Genomic DNA, 16633 nt, shown 5'->3' with positions numbered 1-16633 from the left:
CCAGCGATCGTCAGAGATAAATAACAGAAGGCAGCCTACATTTGCGTTACTGAGATTGCAAAGGAGAAATTGTAATGGGACTGAGTCACCACTGAAATGAATACTTGCTTCAGTAGCTGTATTTTAGTAATTGCCATGACTGGACTTAATATTGATCCATGAATGCAATCATACACCACCAGACAATAAATTCAGAATACTGATACGGAGAAATCACTCACAAAATACTTTATTTCAATATTAACGCTCTTTCTCTCTTTTGTGCAATAAATAATAATAAAAAAGAACTACACGTTTACATACATTAATCTTAAATTAAGCCCTCACGTTTACTCCCCTCTCTCTTGACGGAAGAAGAATGAGACAAGGGAAGAGCAGGAAAGTGCTTTGGGGGCGGGGGCTGGGGGGGAGGGGGGTTGGGATATAAATGAGTCAGTTTAAAAACGCTCAGACACATTCATGTTCAATCTCAGATTGTCAGTAAAGCTGATGTTGTTTTGTCCTTCACAGTAACTAAAGTGGCATTTTAATGGGAAAAAAACAAACTTGGAACAACGACAGATAGCGGGAGAAGTGTCGATGAACAATAATCTGAATTCTAAACTCAGCAAAAATAGGAAAAGGCTTTGTTGATGGAATACAGAAATGAATCAGTGACCAAACTGACAGTACTGTGTAAACATCTGCTGGTGATGTGATCTCATAGCTATGACAGAGAACGGGGTAAGTCGTAGGTCATACAAAATGAGTAGTGATGGTTATGAATAGTAAACTATATAACTCCATTAATTATTCATTTTCCAGCATTACAGAAACAGTTCAAGAAACGGTGTGCATGCTTTAGCTTTGCCTCATCAGTTTGCACAACAGGACACTCAAAAATACACATTCACACCCACACACCCTCAAGTTTGAATGCTTGAGCTATCCTCTGAGTGGGTGCTTATTCAATGTCGACACATGACAACATAACTCGTTATGTAAATTACAAAAATAATTTGACTGAATGACACTGTGTCATGTTTTTGTAAAGAGAAAGTCTTAGGGTACAAATGCTGCTATAACCTCATTGTTCAGTAAGAAGAAACAGTGACATATACACTACAATATCACACATAAATAATACAAATCACTCACAATCTGCCCCTGAGGTTCAATACCGTATTTCATCTAATTCAGGAATATCTAAGTCAGTCTCTCCAAACCTCCACTTTCACTCCAAGACCTGTGCAGGAAGATGCTAGTATCTAACTGCTCCTTCTCTTTGCTTTCACTGGTTGTATTATAATCCAAACAGCAGCATGGTGTCTCTACTGATATTGTCCATATCCACGACTCCCCTGTCCTTGGTCTCCGTCCTTTGGAGGTAACTGGTTCGGGTCCTCCACAAATGGACTTGCTAAAATGGAAGAGATGGGATTGAGTATCAGTGCACGCACGATAAAAACCCAAAGAGCTTTCCTTTCAATGAATATTGAGAACAAAAGGTTCCCCCAAGTCAGTCTTTCCTAATGTTTCACTCACGGTTCTGGAACTGTTGCGCTGTGTATCTGGTGAGAAGGATCCCAAATCCCTCGATGAGTGCCAAAAGAATGCCCCCCATCATGGCAGAGCCAACCATTGCCAGGGGTCCACCTGAGAGAGCCAAACACATGTTTCGTCTGAACCACCACAATCAGCTACTCAGTGATGCAGGAGAGATGATAAAAGAGGAACACTGTGTAAACACAGATAATCTACCCAGCCACATATATTAATCTGCAGTTTCATTTCTGTATTCTAAAGAGTTTTTCTGAACGGTGGGGACTTCTGTGTCTAAACAATCACATGTAACCATTTATATCTCTTTCAGAAAACTCTGACAAAAATCTGTGTGTAACCAAATAGCATCTAATATATCCCATGTAATTCTAAGAGTAAAATAAAAAATAACACATCTTTGTATTTATTAAATTATAAAACTCTAATATATAAAGGCTTAAGGTATGTTGTTGTTGTGCATGGATTTTCTTTTTATGGGATTGTGTAATAACATTATCGTCTAACTGGGAAATACTGTACTGTCCAGGGTAGTATGAACTGAAAATACCAGTCCTGTGATGGGAGCTATTTTGGAATATATTTCAACTTCTCTTTTTTCTCAAAACCTACAAAGAACATGAAGGATAAGCATTTACATTTTTAGGACGACCTGCGTAATATCAGTAAAAAAAAAAAAAAAGGCAACTTGACAATTAAGTCTAAGAAAAAAAAAACAACAAATAGTGGCATATTTTAAAAGAACACTTGAATGACACCAATAAACTTTAAGGCTCCAGAGACGGTTTCACTTCCCTTTATGACCTAATCATCTAACTCAGTGTCTTCTGCTCCAATGATCCATGAATAACTCACATAACAATCTACTACAATAAGCAATAGAATGCTATGACAGTAAAAAGTGATGTCGCAATATGCGCCATCACAACCTTCAATAAATTCTACTGAGAGTGATCTCGGAATGAAAGTGACCTCACAATCAATTACACTACCATTGTGAATGATGTCACAACAATGACAACAAGTGCTTTAAAAATGATGCGGTAATTTCTTTGATTAATTGTCTCAAATACATTACACACAACATTGTATGCCATAGTAATTACTAAACATGGAAAAATGCAATGAAACACAGAGACTTTGAGGAGAAAGACAGGTTCCAATGAAACTCAAAACACAGCTGAAAGTAAAGGGCAGTAGCACAGTATTTCCAGTGTGCTCAGTATAAAAACTACATTCGTTTAAAAGTTCCTTGCTGAACCAAAGAAAGGGATTTTAGCGGTGGTGGGTTGGAGGGCAGGGTTCCTGTAACACACTTACTGCGAGCCGCCAGTATTGCCCCTGTCATGGCTCCGCTGGTGATGGAGTTCCATGGGTCCTCTTTCCCTCTTAGACGAACCAAACCACAGTCTATGGTGGAGAACAGCCCACCCCATACTGCAAAACTACCTGAAAAATACACACTGTGCTCACTCGTCTTATAATTTACATAATATATCATAATATAATACAATGTAATATAATGTAATACAATTGGTATCCATGGGTGACTTGGATGGTGCAAATACTGAGAGAAGCAAGCAGTCCTGACAGCCCAACCACAGTCAGCTCTAGCAGTACATAAACATCACCCATGTGTTTAATACTGAGGAGAATACATTTATATGGTCTAAATGATGCAATATTTCATAAAGATGACAGTACAGTGCACCGGCCACAAGATGATGAATATTGCATCTGGTAAAACTTTTGTCATCCTAAACAAACTAAGAATTTAGGTCAAGCCCTTTTCTGCCCATATAATGTGACACTGTGATTCCACAAGACAAAAAAAACCAAAACAAAAAAAAACACGAGGACAAAAGGCAAAAACATAAAAAACATAATAAAGAAAACTTACCACCAATCTGTGGCGCTCTTATTCTCACAGCATTGGCACTACCCTTCAGTCTATGCCGTACACCCTGACATACAGACGCACACAGTCAACTTCCTTCCAAATTGGCAGTACTTACAATTATAAACCCATCTCCATCATATCAATGAAACTCACCACAGGAGCATTTCGAAAGCCTTTGACAGACTGAAAGACCCCTCCACCAATGGCCCCCATAGTAAAGGCACCCCCACAATCATCTACTATTCTCCAGGGACTGGGAAGAGGAGATTCAAAATGGAATAAGAAAAGTAATTTTAAATAAAGGGGCCACTGAAAACTACATCCTATGCAGTACTTACAACATAGTACAAATACTTGTGGCTAGTACAAAAACAAAAAAAGCTCCAGAATGGATAATGAAAGACACATGATTACTCTATTAGGACAAAATAACTCGACAGACCTCGCAAGAGCAGATTTAAAGTGAGAACACCAACGTAAAATAATATAGACTGGTTGAAAACATTTGAAATGTGTTAATGCCATCGAACAATAAATGGTACACTGATGGCATTCAGGCACTAGACAAGATAATAGCAGATTATTTTTAAACCGAGGTCAAAGGAATTGATGTAGCGCCGGATTGCAGATTGATAACATAAGAAGACAATACAGTTGCCCAGCCCACTAACAATAAAAGAGAATACACAACATGAACAGTTCTTTCTAAAGACTTTTTGGAATAAATGCACTTTACCAAGGTTCTCGGGCATATTCCTCCATGATAATTTGTTGTCATCAAAACATGACGCAATCTTTCCCGGACAGAAGTTTCCTTAAGTGAGAATTGTGTGGTTCGTATTATTTAGTCGACGGCATTTGAGTAGAACGTCATTCTCCCGCTTGTAGAAAAAGGAGCGACAGCCGTTGCGAGGTCTTTCCGACTTGGGTCGTGGACGTAGGAAGTCGAAGCTTGTGGGCAAACTATTAGCTAGAGAACGCTCTAAGTTTACATCGAACGTACAATATGTACTAAATTTGCTTCAGTTTTTGTCCAAGTTCTAGTTTTAGACTGAAACTACCTTGATGGTAACGTTGCAGTTTTTTGCAGAGCACGTGGTCTGATGGACCCACCCGAGGTAGGAACCTTACTAAGTTATTCTGAATATTCACCATTTGAAGCAAACCTTTCAAAGATTGTTGCTTGATTTTATCGGACTGCTTTGTCTCTGATGAAAACCTGGAATAGGAAGTGCCGTCTTATGCGATAACTGACGACTTTATTATACCTATGCCTGAGCGACAAAGCAGGCACTGTTATCACGTGTTTTGTAAATCTTGCAGCAATAACTAACCATCTCGTTTTGTTTTGATACAGCGTCTGGGTCCTGTAGGTCTTCAATCCGGATGAAGGTGTCGAGGTAAATGCTAAATTAACAGCAGTTTTTGGAATGTTGTGTACCGATGAAACAAAATGAAAACGGCTGCAGATTGTTCAGTGGCGATAGTTGGTTTCCTGACCGCCGTGAACACGTGGCTTTGTCTGGCTCTGATTGACTATGCTAACCTATTGTCCCCTTTCTTTTTAGGATTTCTGGATGGGCATAATGCAGTGCACTTTAAGGTGAGTCATATTTTAACGCTGACTGTGTCTTATAGCAAGCACCTACTGTTCGACTTGTGCTGTAGCAGACTATGATGAAAACCAAACTGAAAATAGCTGGAATTACCGGCAGATTGTTCAGTGGTGATCCTCGGTTTTCTGAAATTGCATACATAAACTGCTAACATGACTTAAATGTTGGTTTGGGATGACTGTAGCTAAAAAGGCTTTTCTTTGCTTTTCAGGTGAGACAAGCTTCTGACGAGGTATTTACCTGATTGTCTGCAGGGCAAGGGTCTTTTTGAACATCAGTTGCTAAATAAAGTCGATTTATTTTTTGGTCCACGTAAGTGTTTCGTTTGTAGCGTGTTGGAATTTGTTAAATGTGGAATCTTAATATTTGATTGTTTAATCTTGCATATTTGGAACAATGTAGGTCAATAACTGCCATGATGTGGAGTATGTGTATCCCGTGTGTGGGTTTTGTTTCCCTCGAGTCAGTTTGAAAATGTGTGTTGATGAATCATTTTTAAAATTTAATAAAGAATGAGATTGTACCCCTCCAGTGTGTGGATTTCTTTTCCCCCCACCCCCATGCTGTAAATGTTGCACTTCGTATATAGGACCATTATGGTACAGTAATCAATCTGTAATGTGAGAAATGCAAATGTGAATTAGTTTGAATACATCTGGGCACGTCTTTCCTCACTGCATACCCATCAGCAGCTTGGCTTAAGAGGGGAGGATGTCAAAATCCGCAGAGCGGGAAACTCACGCCAGCTCTCGTAACTCATTCTGGCAAACAATTTGTCTATCGCGTGGTTAAGTATTAGCGCACACACCGCTCCAATCACCTCTTAAACCTACTGTACACCTTAATATTTATACTACAGTCCCTTAAGGGTACCGAGGAAGACTACTGGACCACATGGTAGCTGACATGATGTAGCTTGAAGAGAGATCCATGTTTGTGAATATGCATTTTTTCAAAATGAAACCTTAATTAGGACAAGTAGCTAGAGCATGTGTTTTGCAACAAGTGGCAGTTGTGAAATGGGCCTAAGTATATATGGTTTCAAAATTTTGGAAAACGGTTTGAAACAGAACTCAACATTTCATTGTCAGTAAAATTCCAAGATGAATCTGATTTACCTTGGTTCTCTAATATTCTAACTCAAATAACAGTCTTTGTAACCCCCCCCCCCACCCCCAAATATTATCAACATTTTATTTAGAAGGCAATTATACACATTGGTGTAAACAGATCTTATAAATCTTATACCATCCCCTAAAGTATAACCAGCAACGTGAATAAATAAATAAAATACTAATAAAGGGTTGGTTTCGCTATATCACAAAATCAACACATGTCTCTGTCAGTCAGAATATGCCCGTGACTGTTTATTTCTTTTGTCAGTATTCCTCCTTTTCAATGCAAGTCTTTTCTATGGAGCGGGAAATCTGTGAAGCCATTTATAAGTCTGGCTAAATCGTGGATCTACTTGTTGCAATGTATGGCAAATTCACTGAAGCCTGTAGTTTGCGCTCTCTCGTGGAGAGTACGAAATCCTGTCCCTGGGTATGCATGACGTCATCACCATGCGACGAGTTGTTTAGCGATTGAATGAAACGTTAGTGGCTAGTAATCACTCGAGGTAAATAAAATTCTATCCATCTGATGTCTTCTTCTCCTTTACCACACGAAATAATTAGCACACTTGTTTTTGATACTGTTAATAAGAGCCGCCATTTAATCGGCTCATGGTTCCAGGCTTCTGTAACTTGGTATGCAATTAGCCAAACAAGGGTAGCTAACTCATGGCTGTCTAATGAGATCCAGTTTTGGAAACAGGTTGATACGTAGATAACCCAGTCATTTTCTAGTTATAGGTTGTTCATTCAGGTTGTTATTTTCAGCAATATATTCATGAAACTTTTCCGATGAAGTTTCGACCATTGTTGCACCAGTTTCTTACTCACGACGCATTAACTGTTTCCTTAGATGCCTCTGCCCCCAGCCCTGCAAGCCCGGCTTGCTAAGAGAGGGATCCTCAAACAGTCCGAACATGGTAAGATGCCAAGGCCGCAGATGTTACGTTATATGTTGTCGTACAATAAACATGTCAGTTTTTTTTTCCAGTTTCTGTGTGTTAATATGTGATGGTTTGTTTGTTTGTTTGTTTTTCTGCAGAAGCAGAGGAGGAAATCATTGCTGAAGATTATGATGACAACAACGTAGACTATGAAGCTACAAGGCTCGAAAACTTGCCGCCTAATTGGTACAAAGTGTTCGATCCCAGCTGGTAAGTTGCTTAGCTACTGTTTTCTCACTGTTACTTTTTCTTTACTGTTTTTTTTTTTTTCTTTTTTTGAAGACTTTTGGTGATTAAACCTGTAGATTTAATTTCATACCCTAGTTCTCTGTTCACTCTCTCAACTTATTAGATCTGTTTATTAATACGCAGTATCCTGAAATGAGATAATTAGTCTTCCACATAAAATGTCTGAGAACTGTCAAGAGTTGTGAACAACAGTGACAGGAAGCTTCCGTTTCTGTTCTTAGTGGTCTGCCATACTACTGGAATGTGGAAACTGATTTAGTATCCTGGTTATCCCCAAATGAGCCTGGTGCTGTCATTACCAAGGCCGCCAAGAAACAAAGGGGTAAGCCTGACGGAGAAGTGTTCTCGTACCTGACGTTATAAGAAGAAGAAAAAACAATCATTCTGTTATCACAATGCTCTTTTATATCGGGTATAACAGTTGGTGTGACTCCCATGACACAGTGTGTTTTTATGTATCAACATTGTTCTGCACAGGAGAGACTGGAGATGACAGAGGAGATGTTCACTTTGAGAAACTGGAAAGAGAGCGGGAGCGTGAAAGAGACAGGGATAGAGAGAGAGAACGGGAAAGGGATCGAGATCGGGATGAAGGCAGGGACAGAGACAGGGACAGAGACAGATGGATGCAGAGGAGAGAAGACATTGGCCCGTACAACAAATCAAAGAGAGGTAAAGGTTTGCCTTGAAAATCCATTTAGTCATATCCACAGTTCCTGGTTCTAATTTTCTATTTGAAAGTAAATTTGACTCGAAATCTATTCTCTGATAATTCTGCATATATGTTTATGCAAAATTATGCTGTATCAGTTTTATTATAAAGAACAGTACTTAAGTGCTTTGTTTTTCAAATATCTGAGATGAGTTTACAAGAGCACCAAATTTTGTTTTACTCTTGTAGGCAGAGACCGAAAGCAAGAGGAGATGGATCCTATGGATCCGAGTGCTTACTCAGATGCTCCAAGGTAATTCTGTTTCTGTGACATTTACTCACCTCCTCTTGTGATGCATACTTATTCTCAGAGACCTTTCACTAATTGGGCTTTAACTAAGGGCTTCAACTACAATAACATGCGTAACTCCTCTGCCCACAGGGGTTCGTGGTCCACTGGTCTTCCCAAGCGGAATGAAGCCAAGACCGGAGCAGACACAACAGCAGCAGGGCCCCTGTTCCAGCAGAGACCTTATCCCAGCCCAGGGGCCGTGCTTAGGGCCAACGCGGAGCTCACAAAACGACTGGAGGAAGACGAGTGAACAAACACAGGGCATCCAGCCACTGCTATTACCAAACGTCATCATTTTGGTACCGTCACCTAGCCCTTCATCAAGTCTTTAGGGCAGTTTCTTCCTTCCTGTGATGACACGTGCTAGAATAATTTATTCATAAGGGCGACTAGCAGGTGTCTTAGTGGATAACGTGAAGCAAAGTGGAAAAAAAAAAAATGAACAGCTTGTGTTTTCATGAGCTGATCCGAATGTTTAAAGACACCCCTGATGTAACCAATACAGTGAATAATACCTTTCATGTAAGCTTTGTGAATGGCCACATAACAATTTTCATGGGAGTTTTTGTTCAAATCGTACGTCCAGTTGAAGACCTCATACAAAGGCATTTTTTATCCTCATAGTTTAAATCTTTATTTCCTGTGTTAAAACAAGATGCTTACCTGAAGGGTTTGTTCAGCTAGTTGAATTTGATTGTTTTCTTGAACTTCATTTGGAAATTTCTTATTCAGTTTTTTAAGGTTTGTGTAACATTTAGACTTCAGTGCATTTGTAAATATGTGTGCTATATATTTGTAACTGGGAAATGGAAAAAAAAAAGTTCTGTTGAATTGAACCGAACATTTTGGAAGATACTGACAGAACTGTTTTGAAATTTCCTGGAAAATTAAACTTTTGTAACAGTGAACTAAATTGACAGCTGCGTACGGAAAGAATACATAATATGACAAAATTAAACGATATAAATCACGTATGATTCTGAAATAGCAGTTCTCTCTGTAGTTTCATGACAAATAATCAGGTACACTAGTTTTGGCTTCATGTTTTTATTATAAAAATTAACATCAAAGTTTATGTTCTTGCAGCACAAAGACAACATTTAAAAAATAGTCAGCTAGACTACTCTGAGAGGCAGTCATGAAGAAGGGGGGGGGGGGCGGGGGAAGTAGGATTGTAGTTGATAAAGGTGAGGGGGGTGGGGGGGGACTGGCTAGCAGAAACCCTGAAAGACACAGGGTCATTTTTCAGAGGTCCTCTCCACCCACGTAATGGCAGATAGAGTCATAATCCAGCGTGAAGACCTTCTCCTCATATCGATCAAGCTGAACCATGGCACGGCACTTTTCCCGATCTCGTTTCAGAATACGGCCCACCTGCGAGACGAGACGGGACAGAATCAAACCACTCGGCTCAAACTCGCGCGTGTGACTTTGCCGTGACGGCTCTGCAGGCAGCCGGGGTGTAAATTCATTCAACACTATATCAGTTCCAACACTACGTAGATCGTAACTGTCGATACCGAGAACATTCAAAAGCTTCGTAACAGCTCGAAATCAACACATCGGGAGACGCGCTCAGCGACTCCATCAAACGCTTGCTGACGTCTGATCTTGACGGGCAGGTCGAGTCAGAGAGCTACTGATAAACTGTTCTACATACCAGTCCTCTGTGCTCTCCCAGCACGACCATGATGGAATCTGAGTCACTCTTGGGCACAATTGTCTCCAGCATACCCTGCTTCACATCTGCATAGGAGGACAAGAAGGGGTTCAGGAAAGAGAAGTGTTGCGTGTTCTGGATTCACATTGCGTCTGTGAAATTCTAATGTCTAAGAGGATTCAGATGAGGAGTGTAATTCTTGGCACTGCGGTATAGTGTTAATGTCGTTGTGTGTGGACAGGATAACAGTGTATATGATGTGTGTATTGTGTGGAGAGAGCTGGTTAAGATCCAGTACTCACCATCCAGCAGCCTGCCTTCCTCCGTGCGACACACGCAAGTGTGTGGGGTTAGGACGTCTTCAACCCTCATCTATGGGGAAAAAAAGGTTCATTTATGTGGATTCACAGGCAAAACAGTTACATTAGAAACACAAATGGTTATCAAATGCTGAGATGTGCTCTTCAATTCAGTGCACGACTGTGTACATTCCATATACTGCACATGGCATAATGACAGATGACTGTGGAAATGTAGCTTTGATCATAAGGGCAATAGTAAAGCTGGCGGCACTGGAGCTGGTACCTTAGAGTTGTAGTATTTGCCTCCTTTAAAAGCTTTGTCTATGAAGCGGACTCTCAGGTCTCTCTGTAGCCAGGACGGAACAGGAGGAGAAGGTCTGGACTCTTTCGCTGGAAGAGGTTTCTCTCTGAGAGAATGAAAGTGTGAGAGAGTGAGTGAGAGAGAAAGTGTGAAGGAGTGAGCGAGAGAGAGTGTGAGAGAGAGAAGGAAAGGGAGGTTCCACATTAGAAGCTGTGGTTGAGTGCTAAGAGTGTTGTACGAAAACGGACTCGGGGCAAAAACGCGGGACCGCAGCGTCAATCATAGCGGTTTTGACTCCGCACAGTGCAAACCATATGTGCGCTCTCTGCAACATTTTCCCGTTTTAATTGGCCTCTGTTTGAAATGTCAGATAGCCTGCCTCTCCTGATATTTGAAATGTCAGACGGCCTACCTTTCCTGACTGGATTCTCGGTGTTTTCGCTTCCTTTGTTCCTTTTCTCTGTTGTAGTCTCTGTCTCGGTCTTTTTTTCTGTCGGAGTGTCTATCATCCCTGCCGTTTACTCTCTGTTCCTTCTCCTCCCGTCTCTGCTGTTCCCGTTCTTTTTCTCTTTCTCTTTCTTTCTCCTTCTCTTTTTCTTTGTGGGCCTTGCTGAGGCGACCTGGTAGATAAACGGAAGGGTTTACGTTGAGACGAAGTGACAGAACACAGATGAATATTTTCATTTCCGCTCCTACACAGAAACCACTGAAGTGTCACAAACACGCAAAAAGTTAGTATTCGCTGATTTTCTGAAAATTCACCGGTTTGTCTTTATTCATTTCACATTGAGTGACTGTGTGCGTGTGATTACATAAAATAAAGGCCCCAAGCTAAGCTGTTTGGGGTTGAAACGACAGTCAGAGAGGCTCACATTGTCCCAGGAGATCAAATGTCGTCCATCAAAATAGAGCCAGTTCTTAAAAACAGCACTTGTCATCAGTCTAGCTAACACGGCCAGTCTGACCTTGCTCTGTTGTCCCCTTCACACTTTTCTAGAATGTTCTGGTACTATTGGTAATGCAGGTACTGAGACAGCAGAAGTAGTTTCAGCAAGATAAAGACTGGCAAAAACTAAAACCTACTTCAGTCAACAGATCTATTTCATACATTTTCTGATGATTCACTCCCTCCAAAGTGCAAGGCTGAGATAGTTTACAGTTAAGTACCGGAGAAGAAGAACTAAGGCCAGCGAGAGGTGAGTGTGTTTATATTTGGAAAAGAAAGAGGGCCGGGCTTACTGAGGTCTTTGCTGTATTTTTCGTACTCCTTACGGGGTACCAGCTTCAGAGAGTGTTGGCTGATGGTTACGGTCTTGCTTCCGATGGCAAGCTTCAGCACAACCCTGGCATTGTCTGGATCCACCCCCTCTATCTGTGAGAGAGAAGTAACATTTGCTTTCCTTCCAAATGGTTTTCCCCTTTTTATATCGAAGCTATGTAACAGAACATCTATATAAAAAATCATTTAACATACAATTTTAAATTTACTGGAAGATAAGTTTTTTTATACACATCCATAAACAGACAATGTAATAGTGTATCTGAGCCAGAGCTTAAAATGTCCTGCCTACATATATATATACACACACACACACACACACACACATATATATATATATATATATATATACACACACACACATATATATATATATATATATGAATATATATAAACAAAAAACAAAAACAAAAAAGCCAAATGGAAATAGGTGAACATTGTGACGTGGCATGACAGTAAGGAGATGCCAGTACAAAAGGACACTGCTGACCTTCCCATACAGGTCCTTGTGGGCCCCAGACTGAACCAGCGCAAACCCCCCGGGGCCCAGTACCAGGGCCTCCTCGTCCTTCCCCCTCTCCTCTCCGGGTTTAGGAGGCCGTCTGGGACGACTAGGCTCCAGGTCTTTGATGGCCGAGCGGTCGGCTCCCAGGCCCAGACCTTTAGGCCTCACCTGGTGTTCAATAGGCTTCACATCTCTATGAGAGAGATAGATTGACCGGATTATAATCTCTGCGTTAGTCCGACTGATGAGAGATTACAACCAAACCAAAGAAAGCAAAGCACATTCGCATAAGTACAGAGGAAAGCGAGTAGGTGGAAAAAGATAGATGGGGACTGACATTAACGTTTGTCCGATGGTTTCCAGTAGCAGAGACCAAACCAGTGCATTTGTTTGAGTGAGTGAGTGAGCGAGTGAGTAGACAGATGGGCTTTAAGTACACCAGATTAAAAAAAAAGTGTGGACTTGAAGCAGCAAGATTCGACTGTTATGCTGATTTGATTCTTCACTGCATTTTGTGATATATAAAAACGTAATCTCCTATCATTACTGGCCTTTCTCAGTGAGATAATCCAAGGTTTCAATGTGAAATGCGGGGGATTGCGTCAACATATGTCATAGAAAGATGAGAAAAAAAAAAAACTATAGTCAGGCTACAAGCCAGCGGCATTAATAGAGTTCACATCCCAAAAGGATGAGTGGAGGGGAAAAAAAAAAAAAAAGGCTTGAAAAGCCTTAACAGCTAAACCAGCCTTAAAAGCGGCTAATCTGTGCTCACATAAAGAGGACGGTAGACACAGATGATGAAGAAGTGGAAAGAGAGAAGAAAAGGCACACAGAGCTGCTGCTCGAACAGAGATGCCATTCATTTGTTTAAAAAAAAAAAAAAAGACTATTTGATGACGATGAAGAGGAAGAAGATGATGATGATGGTGGTGATGATTTTGACAAGCAGAATGGTGCTGTTGTATTTTTAAAAAAAAAAAAAAAACTATTACCCTGGCCAGAACATTTTCTACTTGCATGTTTCTTTAAGTACCACAGTCACACAACAGGGGGTTAGTATGTATAACAGCTGAGTATATGTAAAAAATGTATTTATTTCCATTGTTAAAAAAAACAAAACTTTAAGACCAGAAAAAATAGCCATGACTCTTCTACCTGTAACTGTCATGTACTAAATAACTATCCTGCAACTATCCACAACTGCCCCTGAGCCAAGACCATACTGGTTATTCTCTGACAAACCTCCCAGCAAGACCAAGCTGAATAAAAGCATTAGATGTGAGTGGAGGTATGGTAATAGGGGAAGATGCTTACTGTTTGAAGGTACGTCCAATGCCCTCCCCTTCCTTCCAGCCCATTCCCTTCAGCATAGCCATCCCATAAGCCTCCACTGGAACCTGGTCGTAGTCCGCCTCTGTGGACTGATACAGACACTCGTTACGTACCCTTTCACATGCTTTCTTACACACACACACACACAAGCACATAAACAGCGCACACACACACAGAAACACTTGCTGAGCGACCTGAGGAGGTGATAATTAATGTTCTCAGACTCAGCTCAGTTCCACAGAGAGGTATTATAAAACAAGAGACACCACAGGCTAGAAAACAACCAGCTAGAACTAAAAGTTACTCAGCCTACATGATAATCTGTTAATTCAACAGGCAAAGAAAGCTATGAAAGGCATCCAAACAGAAATCTGTCCGCTGAAGTCCAACTGACATGTAAAAACGACCACACTTCTTCCCTAAGCTGTCCTATGGGAGCCAGGTCTTTTCACATCCTTTCTGTGTGGTCCGGCTATGTGATGACGTGTGCTTCTCCACTTGACTCATGTAAAAACACAGTTTCTTTAAAGCATCACTGCAGTTTTTTAAGTTAACTGAGGGTAAAGGTGTGATGTAGGGCTAAGAGCTATGCCATCTAAGGGGGAAGCACCTTGCTCCAGGGCACTGCTGCAGTTTTAACTGGCTGACACACTGGGGCAGGGGAGGAATAAGGTGGGACTGTATCCGCAGTTTTATACAGATGGGAGGGAGAGAAATTATGCTGACTTAGCACTTCAGATCTGGCAGGGAGGTACTACATCACTCGTAATTCATTAGGATGGACACACACACACACACACACATACACATACGTACACCCACACACACGCACGTACACCCACACACACGCGTACGCGCGCGCACACACACACACACACACAGCGTAACACTCCATACACATTTTATTTAAGGGTAATTGGTTGGCTGTATGTTAGAAATGCTCTTGGGCTGCCCTGCTGACACAGCACTATGCAGATGGCAGGACCAGTTACAACACAGAAATGCTCATTAGCACGACTTCAAAAAAAAAAAAAAAAGACTTCAAAATGCTACCAACACATGACCTCACAAATTAATCGCAACTATAATTAACTACACAACAAAAACACTTCAGAATATCTGACATTTTTTTTTATTTCTTTCTCACAATAATTTGTATTTTGATGTGTGATAAAGTATAGTTGTAATGAATGGGTTACTATTCATCAGATAGCGTTGGAAGATTTGTGTCTCGGTAGGGATTAAGACATTCCTATCAGTTAAAAGGCTAAAAGTTTGTGCTCTGTTAAGCAGTGAGTCCACATGACATCCTTTGTGTCTCCACCAATCAGCTGCAGCCCTTGATTTGCCTCAAGCTCAAGCACCAGTGAAAACCAGCAAACTCACAGAGTACCGGGCAATCTCCACAGTTAATGTTCTGACTCCCTTATTTAGACCGATCTACACTCCAGTGATTCCAAAGCCTTCTCTCGCTCATGCACCACTTAAAAACTACCGGTCTGCCACAATCAAGACTTACCGACTCTGGACGGAGGTCCACTCTGACCCGGTCTCCATCCTCAAAGCCCTTTGGTACTTGATTCTGCATCAGCAAAGGAATGGCTAAGTTGGGGTCTGACTGTGGCCCATTCTTCCATTGCTCCAGCTGTCTCTGGGACTCTGGGAATCAAAGCACAGTCACATATCATAAAGGTTAGAGTGAGCTGTGTTCACACTTTAAATGTGTTTTAACAGTGTTTGGATAGAAATGTTGTGCAAGATATGATTACCTTCCAAAAAAATTGACACTTGATCATTTCAAACCACCAAAATTCACAGGCTATTCCGCATAACTTCGGTGAGTTTAAAATCACTCAAAACCAGCCAGTCATTATTCTATTTTATATAGCTGAAAAGAATCCCAGCTTAAACACACACACACCTTCAATGAGTTCTCTGACTGCCTGAGATTCGACGGAATCCTGCTCCTCTAGAGGAAATTTCGAGTTATCCTCTTTTTCACCCTGTTTGACGCCATCAGGTCTATACCAACGGTTCTTATTGATCAGAGGAATGATCAGTTCTTTAGGTTTCTCAACAGGTTTGGTACTACAAGAGAGCAAAGGAAAACAAGTCAGTTCCAAGTTTTAGAAGACATACTATATAGATTAGCTCCGAATAAGTAGGTCCGCTAGGGTACGACCTAATATAACCAGTACAATGTGAACATGGACAAGTCAACTACATTTTAAGAGTTAAATAGTTTAATTTCAACAAACAGTTAAATTGTTGTACGTGAAGAGGTCTCGAAGGCCGTGCATTTAACTGCCGGCTGTCATACTGCTGAATCTGTAAAGACAGGTTAGCCAGCTTGTTGCAACAGGGCAAAACATTTTCACCCAACTAGATCAATGACCTGTACATACATGTACTTTTTATCACTTTTTAAATTTTTGAAATCAGTACATCTTATATGGCTGTAATAACACATAATTAATGGAGAGATTAATGACAAAGACATTTCCCAGCCGGGTAATTTAGCTAGCTAGCTAGCAGAGCACGTTAGCTATGGTGTGGCTAACCTTTTCAGTTCTTTTCCTTCGACTTCAATTAAATAGTCCCGTTCTTCTACTTTCCCTGATTTAACCTTGTTTAACGTTTTACTAAAACCAAATGAAATTGGTCCTGCTTTGTTGTCACAGACATGTTCAGGTATTTTTCCCTGAGAGACCTCAACGTTATCTTGGCGTTCCTGTTGAGCCTCCATCGACGACATGTTTGATATGTATTGTTGCGTATTGAAGCGCAAGGTCTTTTGGATAATGAAGTCTTACGAGGCTGTGATTCTCGTACACAGCAACTTCAACCGCTGCGCAACAGAGAAATACATTTCCCAGAATACAAG

General features: G+C 40.9%; 3 protein-coding genes, 1 long non-coding RNA gene and 2 other non-coding genes across 6 annotated transcripts; 4 read left to right on the top strand and 2 right to left on the bottom strand.

Moving 5' to 3' along the window:
- Positions 1 to 464: 464 nt before the first annotated feature.
- timm17b (translocase of inner mitochondrial membrane 17 homolog B (yeast)) lies at positions 465 to 4201 on the bottom strand. The gene is made up of 6 exons (XM_030784624.1): positions 4176 to 4201; positions 3593 to 3692; positions 3440 to 3503; positions 2860 to 2988; positions 1525 to 1635; positions 465 to 1399 (listed from the first exon to the last, which is right to left on the bottom strand). Exons 1-6 carry the CDS (start codon positions 4199 to 4201, stop codon positions 1311 to 1313), a joined length of 519 nt encoding a protein of 172 aa, XP_030640484.1. The 3' UTR covers positions 465 to 1310.
- A 185-nt stretch (positions 4202 to 4386) lies between these two features.
- On the top strand, positions 4387 to 5323 carry LOC115821308 (uncharacterized). The gene is made up of 4 exons (XR_004025580.1): positions 4387 to 4557; positions 4797 to 4839; positions 5008 to 5042; positions 5267 to 5323. It is a non-coding gene; the product is annotated as an uncharacterized LOC115821308 (long non-coding RNA).
- On the top strand, positions 4644 to 4719 carry LOC115821913 (small nucleolar RNA SNORD49). Its single transcript, XR_004025602.1, has one exon. It is a non-coding gene; the product is annotated as a small nucleolar RNA SNORD49 (small nucleolar RNA).
- On the top strand, positions 5112 to 5186 carry LOC115821921 (small nucleolar RNA SNORD65). The gene has a single exon (XR_004025609.1). It is a non-coding gene; the product is annotated as a small nucleolar RNA SNORD65 (small nucleolar RNA).
- A 1300-nt stretch (positions 5324 to 6623) lies between the features above and the next one.
- pqbp1 (polyglutamine binding protein 1) lies at positions 6624 to 8780 on the top strand. The gene is made up of 7 exons (XM_030784833.1): positions 6624 to 6676; positions 7024 to 7090; positions 7213 to 7324; positions 7585 to 7685; positions 7841 to 8035; positions 8265 to 8328; positions 8458 to 8780. Exons 2-7 carry the CDS (start codon positions 7024 to 7026, stop codon positions 8615 to 8617), a joined length of 699 nt encoding a protein of 232 aa, XP_030640693.1. The 5' UTR covers positions 6624 to 6676; the 3' UTR covers positions 8618 to 8780.
- Positions 8781 to 9552: 772 nt separating this feature from the next.
- Positions 9553 to 16504, bottom strand: gpkow (G patch domain and KOW motifs). The gene is made up of 11 exons (XM_030785184.1): positions 16311 to 16504; positions 15671 to 15837; positions 15269 to 15408; positions 13732 to 13838; positions 12400 to 12607; positions 11870 to 12002; positions 11043 to 11250; positions 10613 to 10736; positions 10330 to 10399; positions 10028 to 10113; positions 9553 to 9741 (listed from the first exon to the last, which is right to left on the bottom strand). The coding sequence occupies exons 1-11, from the start codon at positions 16502 to 16504 to the stop codon at positions 9613 to 9615; spliced, it is 1566 nt and encodes a 521-aa protein (XP_030641044.1). The 3' UTR covers positions 9553 to 9612.
- Positions 16505 to 16633: the final 129 nt, after the last annotated feature.

This window comes from Chanos chanos, chromosome 9 (assembly GCF_902362185.1).
Source record: "Chanos chanos chromosome 9, fChaCha1.1, whole genome shotgun sequence".
Lineage (NCBI taxonomy): Eukaryota > Metazoa > Chordata > Actinopteri > Gonorynchiformes > Chanidae > Chanos > Chanos chanos.
Note: the sequence above shows the minus strand (reverse complement) of the source record. Positions and strands in the feature narration are given on the sequence as shown.

Excerpts from the sequence above, each read along its gene's own strand:
- pqbp1 (XM_030784833.1), top strand. The coding sequence starts at position 7,024 with ATGCCTCTGCCCCCAGCCCTGCAAGCCCGGCTTGCTAAGAGAGGGATC. Across the intron at positions 7,325-7,584 it reads AAAGTGTTCGATCCCAGCTG|TGGTCTGCCATACTACTGGA; the intron begins GTAAGTTGCTTA and ends TTCTGTTCTTAG. Across the intron at positions 7,686-7,840 it reads GGCCGCCAAGAAACAAAGGG|GAGAGACTGGAGATGACAGA; the intron begins GTAAGCCTGACG and ends TGTTCTGCACAG.
- gpkow (XM_030785184.1), bottom strand. The coding sequence starts at position 16,504 with ATGTCGTCGATGGAGGCTCAACAGGAACGCCAAGATAACGTTGAGGTC. Across the intron at positions 13,839-15,268 it reads TGGACCTCCGTCCAGAGTCG|TCCACAGAGGCGGACTACGA; the intron begins GTAAGTCTTGAT and ends TGTCTGTATCAG. Across the intron at positions 10,737-11,042 it reads CGAGAATCCAGTCAGGAAAG|AGAGAAACCTCTTCCAGCGA; the intron begins GTAGGCCGTCTG and ends TCATTCTCTCAG.
- timm17b (XM_030784624.1), bottom strand. The coding sequence starts at position 4,201 with ATGGAGGAATATGCCCGAGAACCTTG. Across the intron at positions 3,504-3,592 it reads GCTTTCGAAATGCTCCTGTG|GGTGTACGGCATAGACTGAA; the intron begins GTGAGTTTCATT and ends TCTGTATGTCAG. Across the intron at positions 2,989-3,439 it reads AAGAGCGCCACAGATTGGTG|GTAGTTTTGCAGTATGGGGT; the intron begins GTAAGTTTTCTT and ends TGTATTTTTCAG.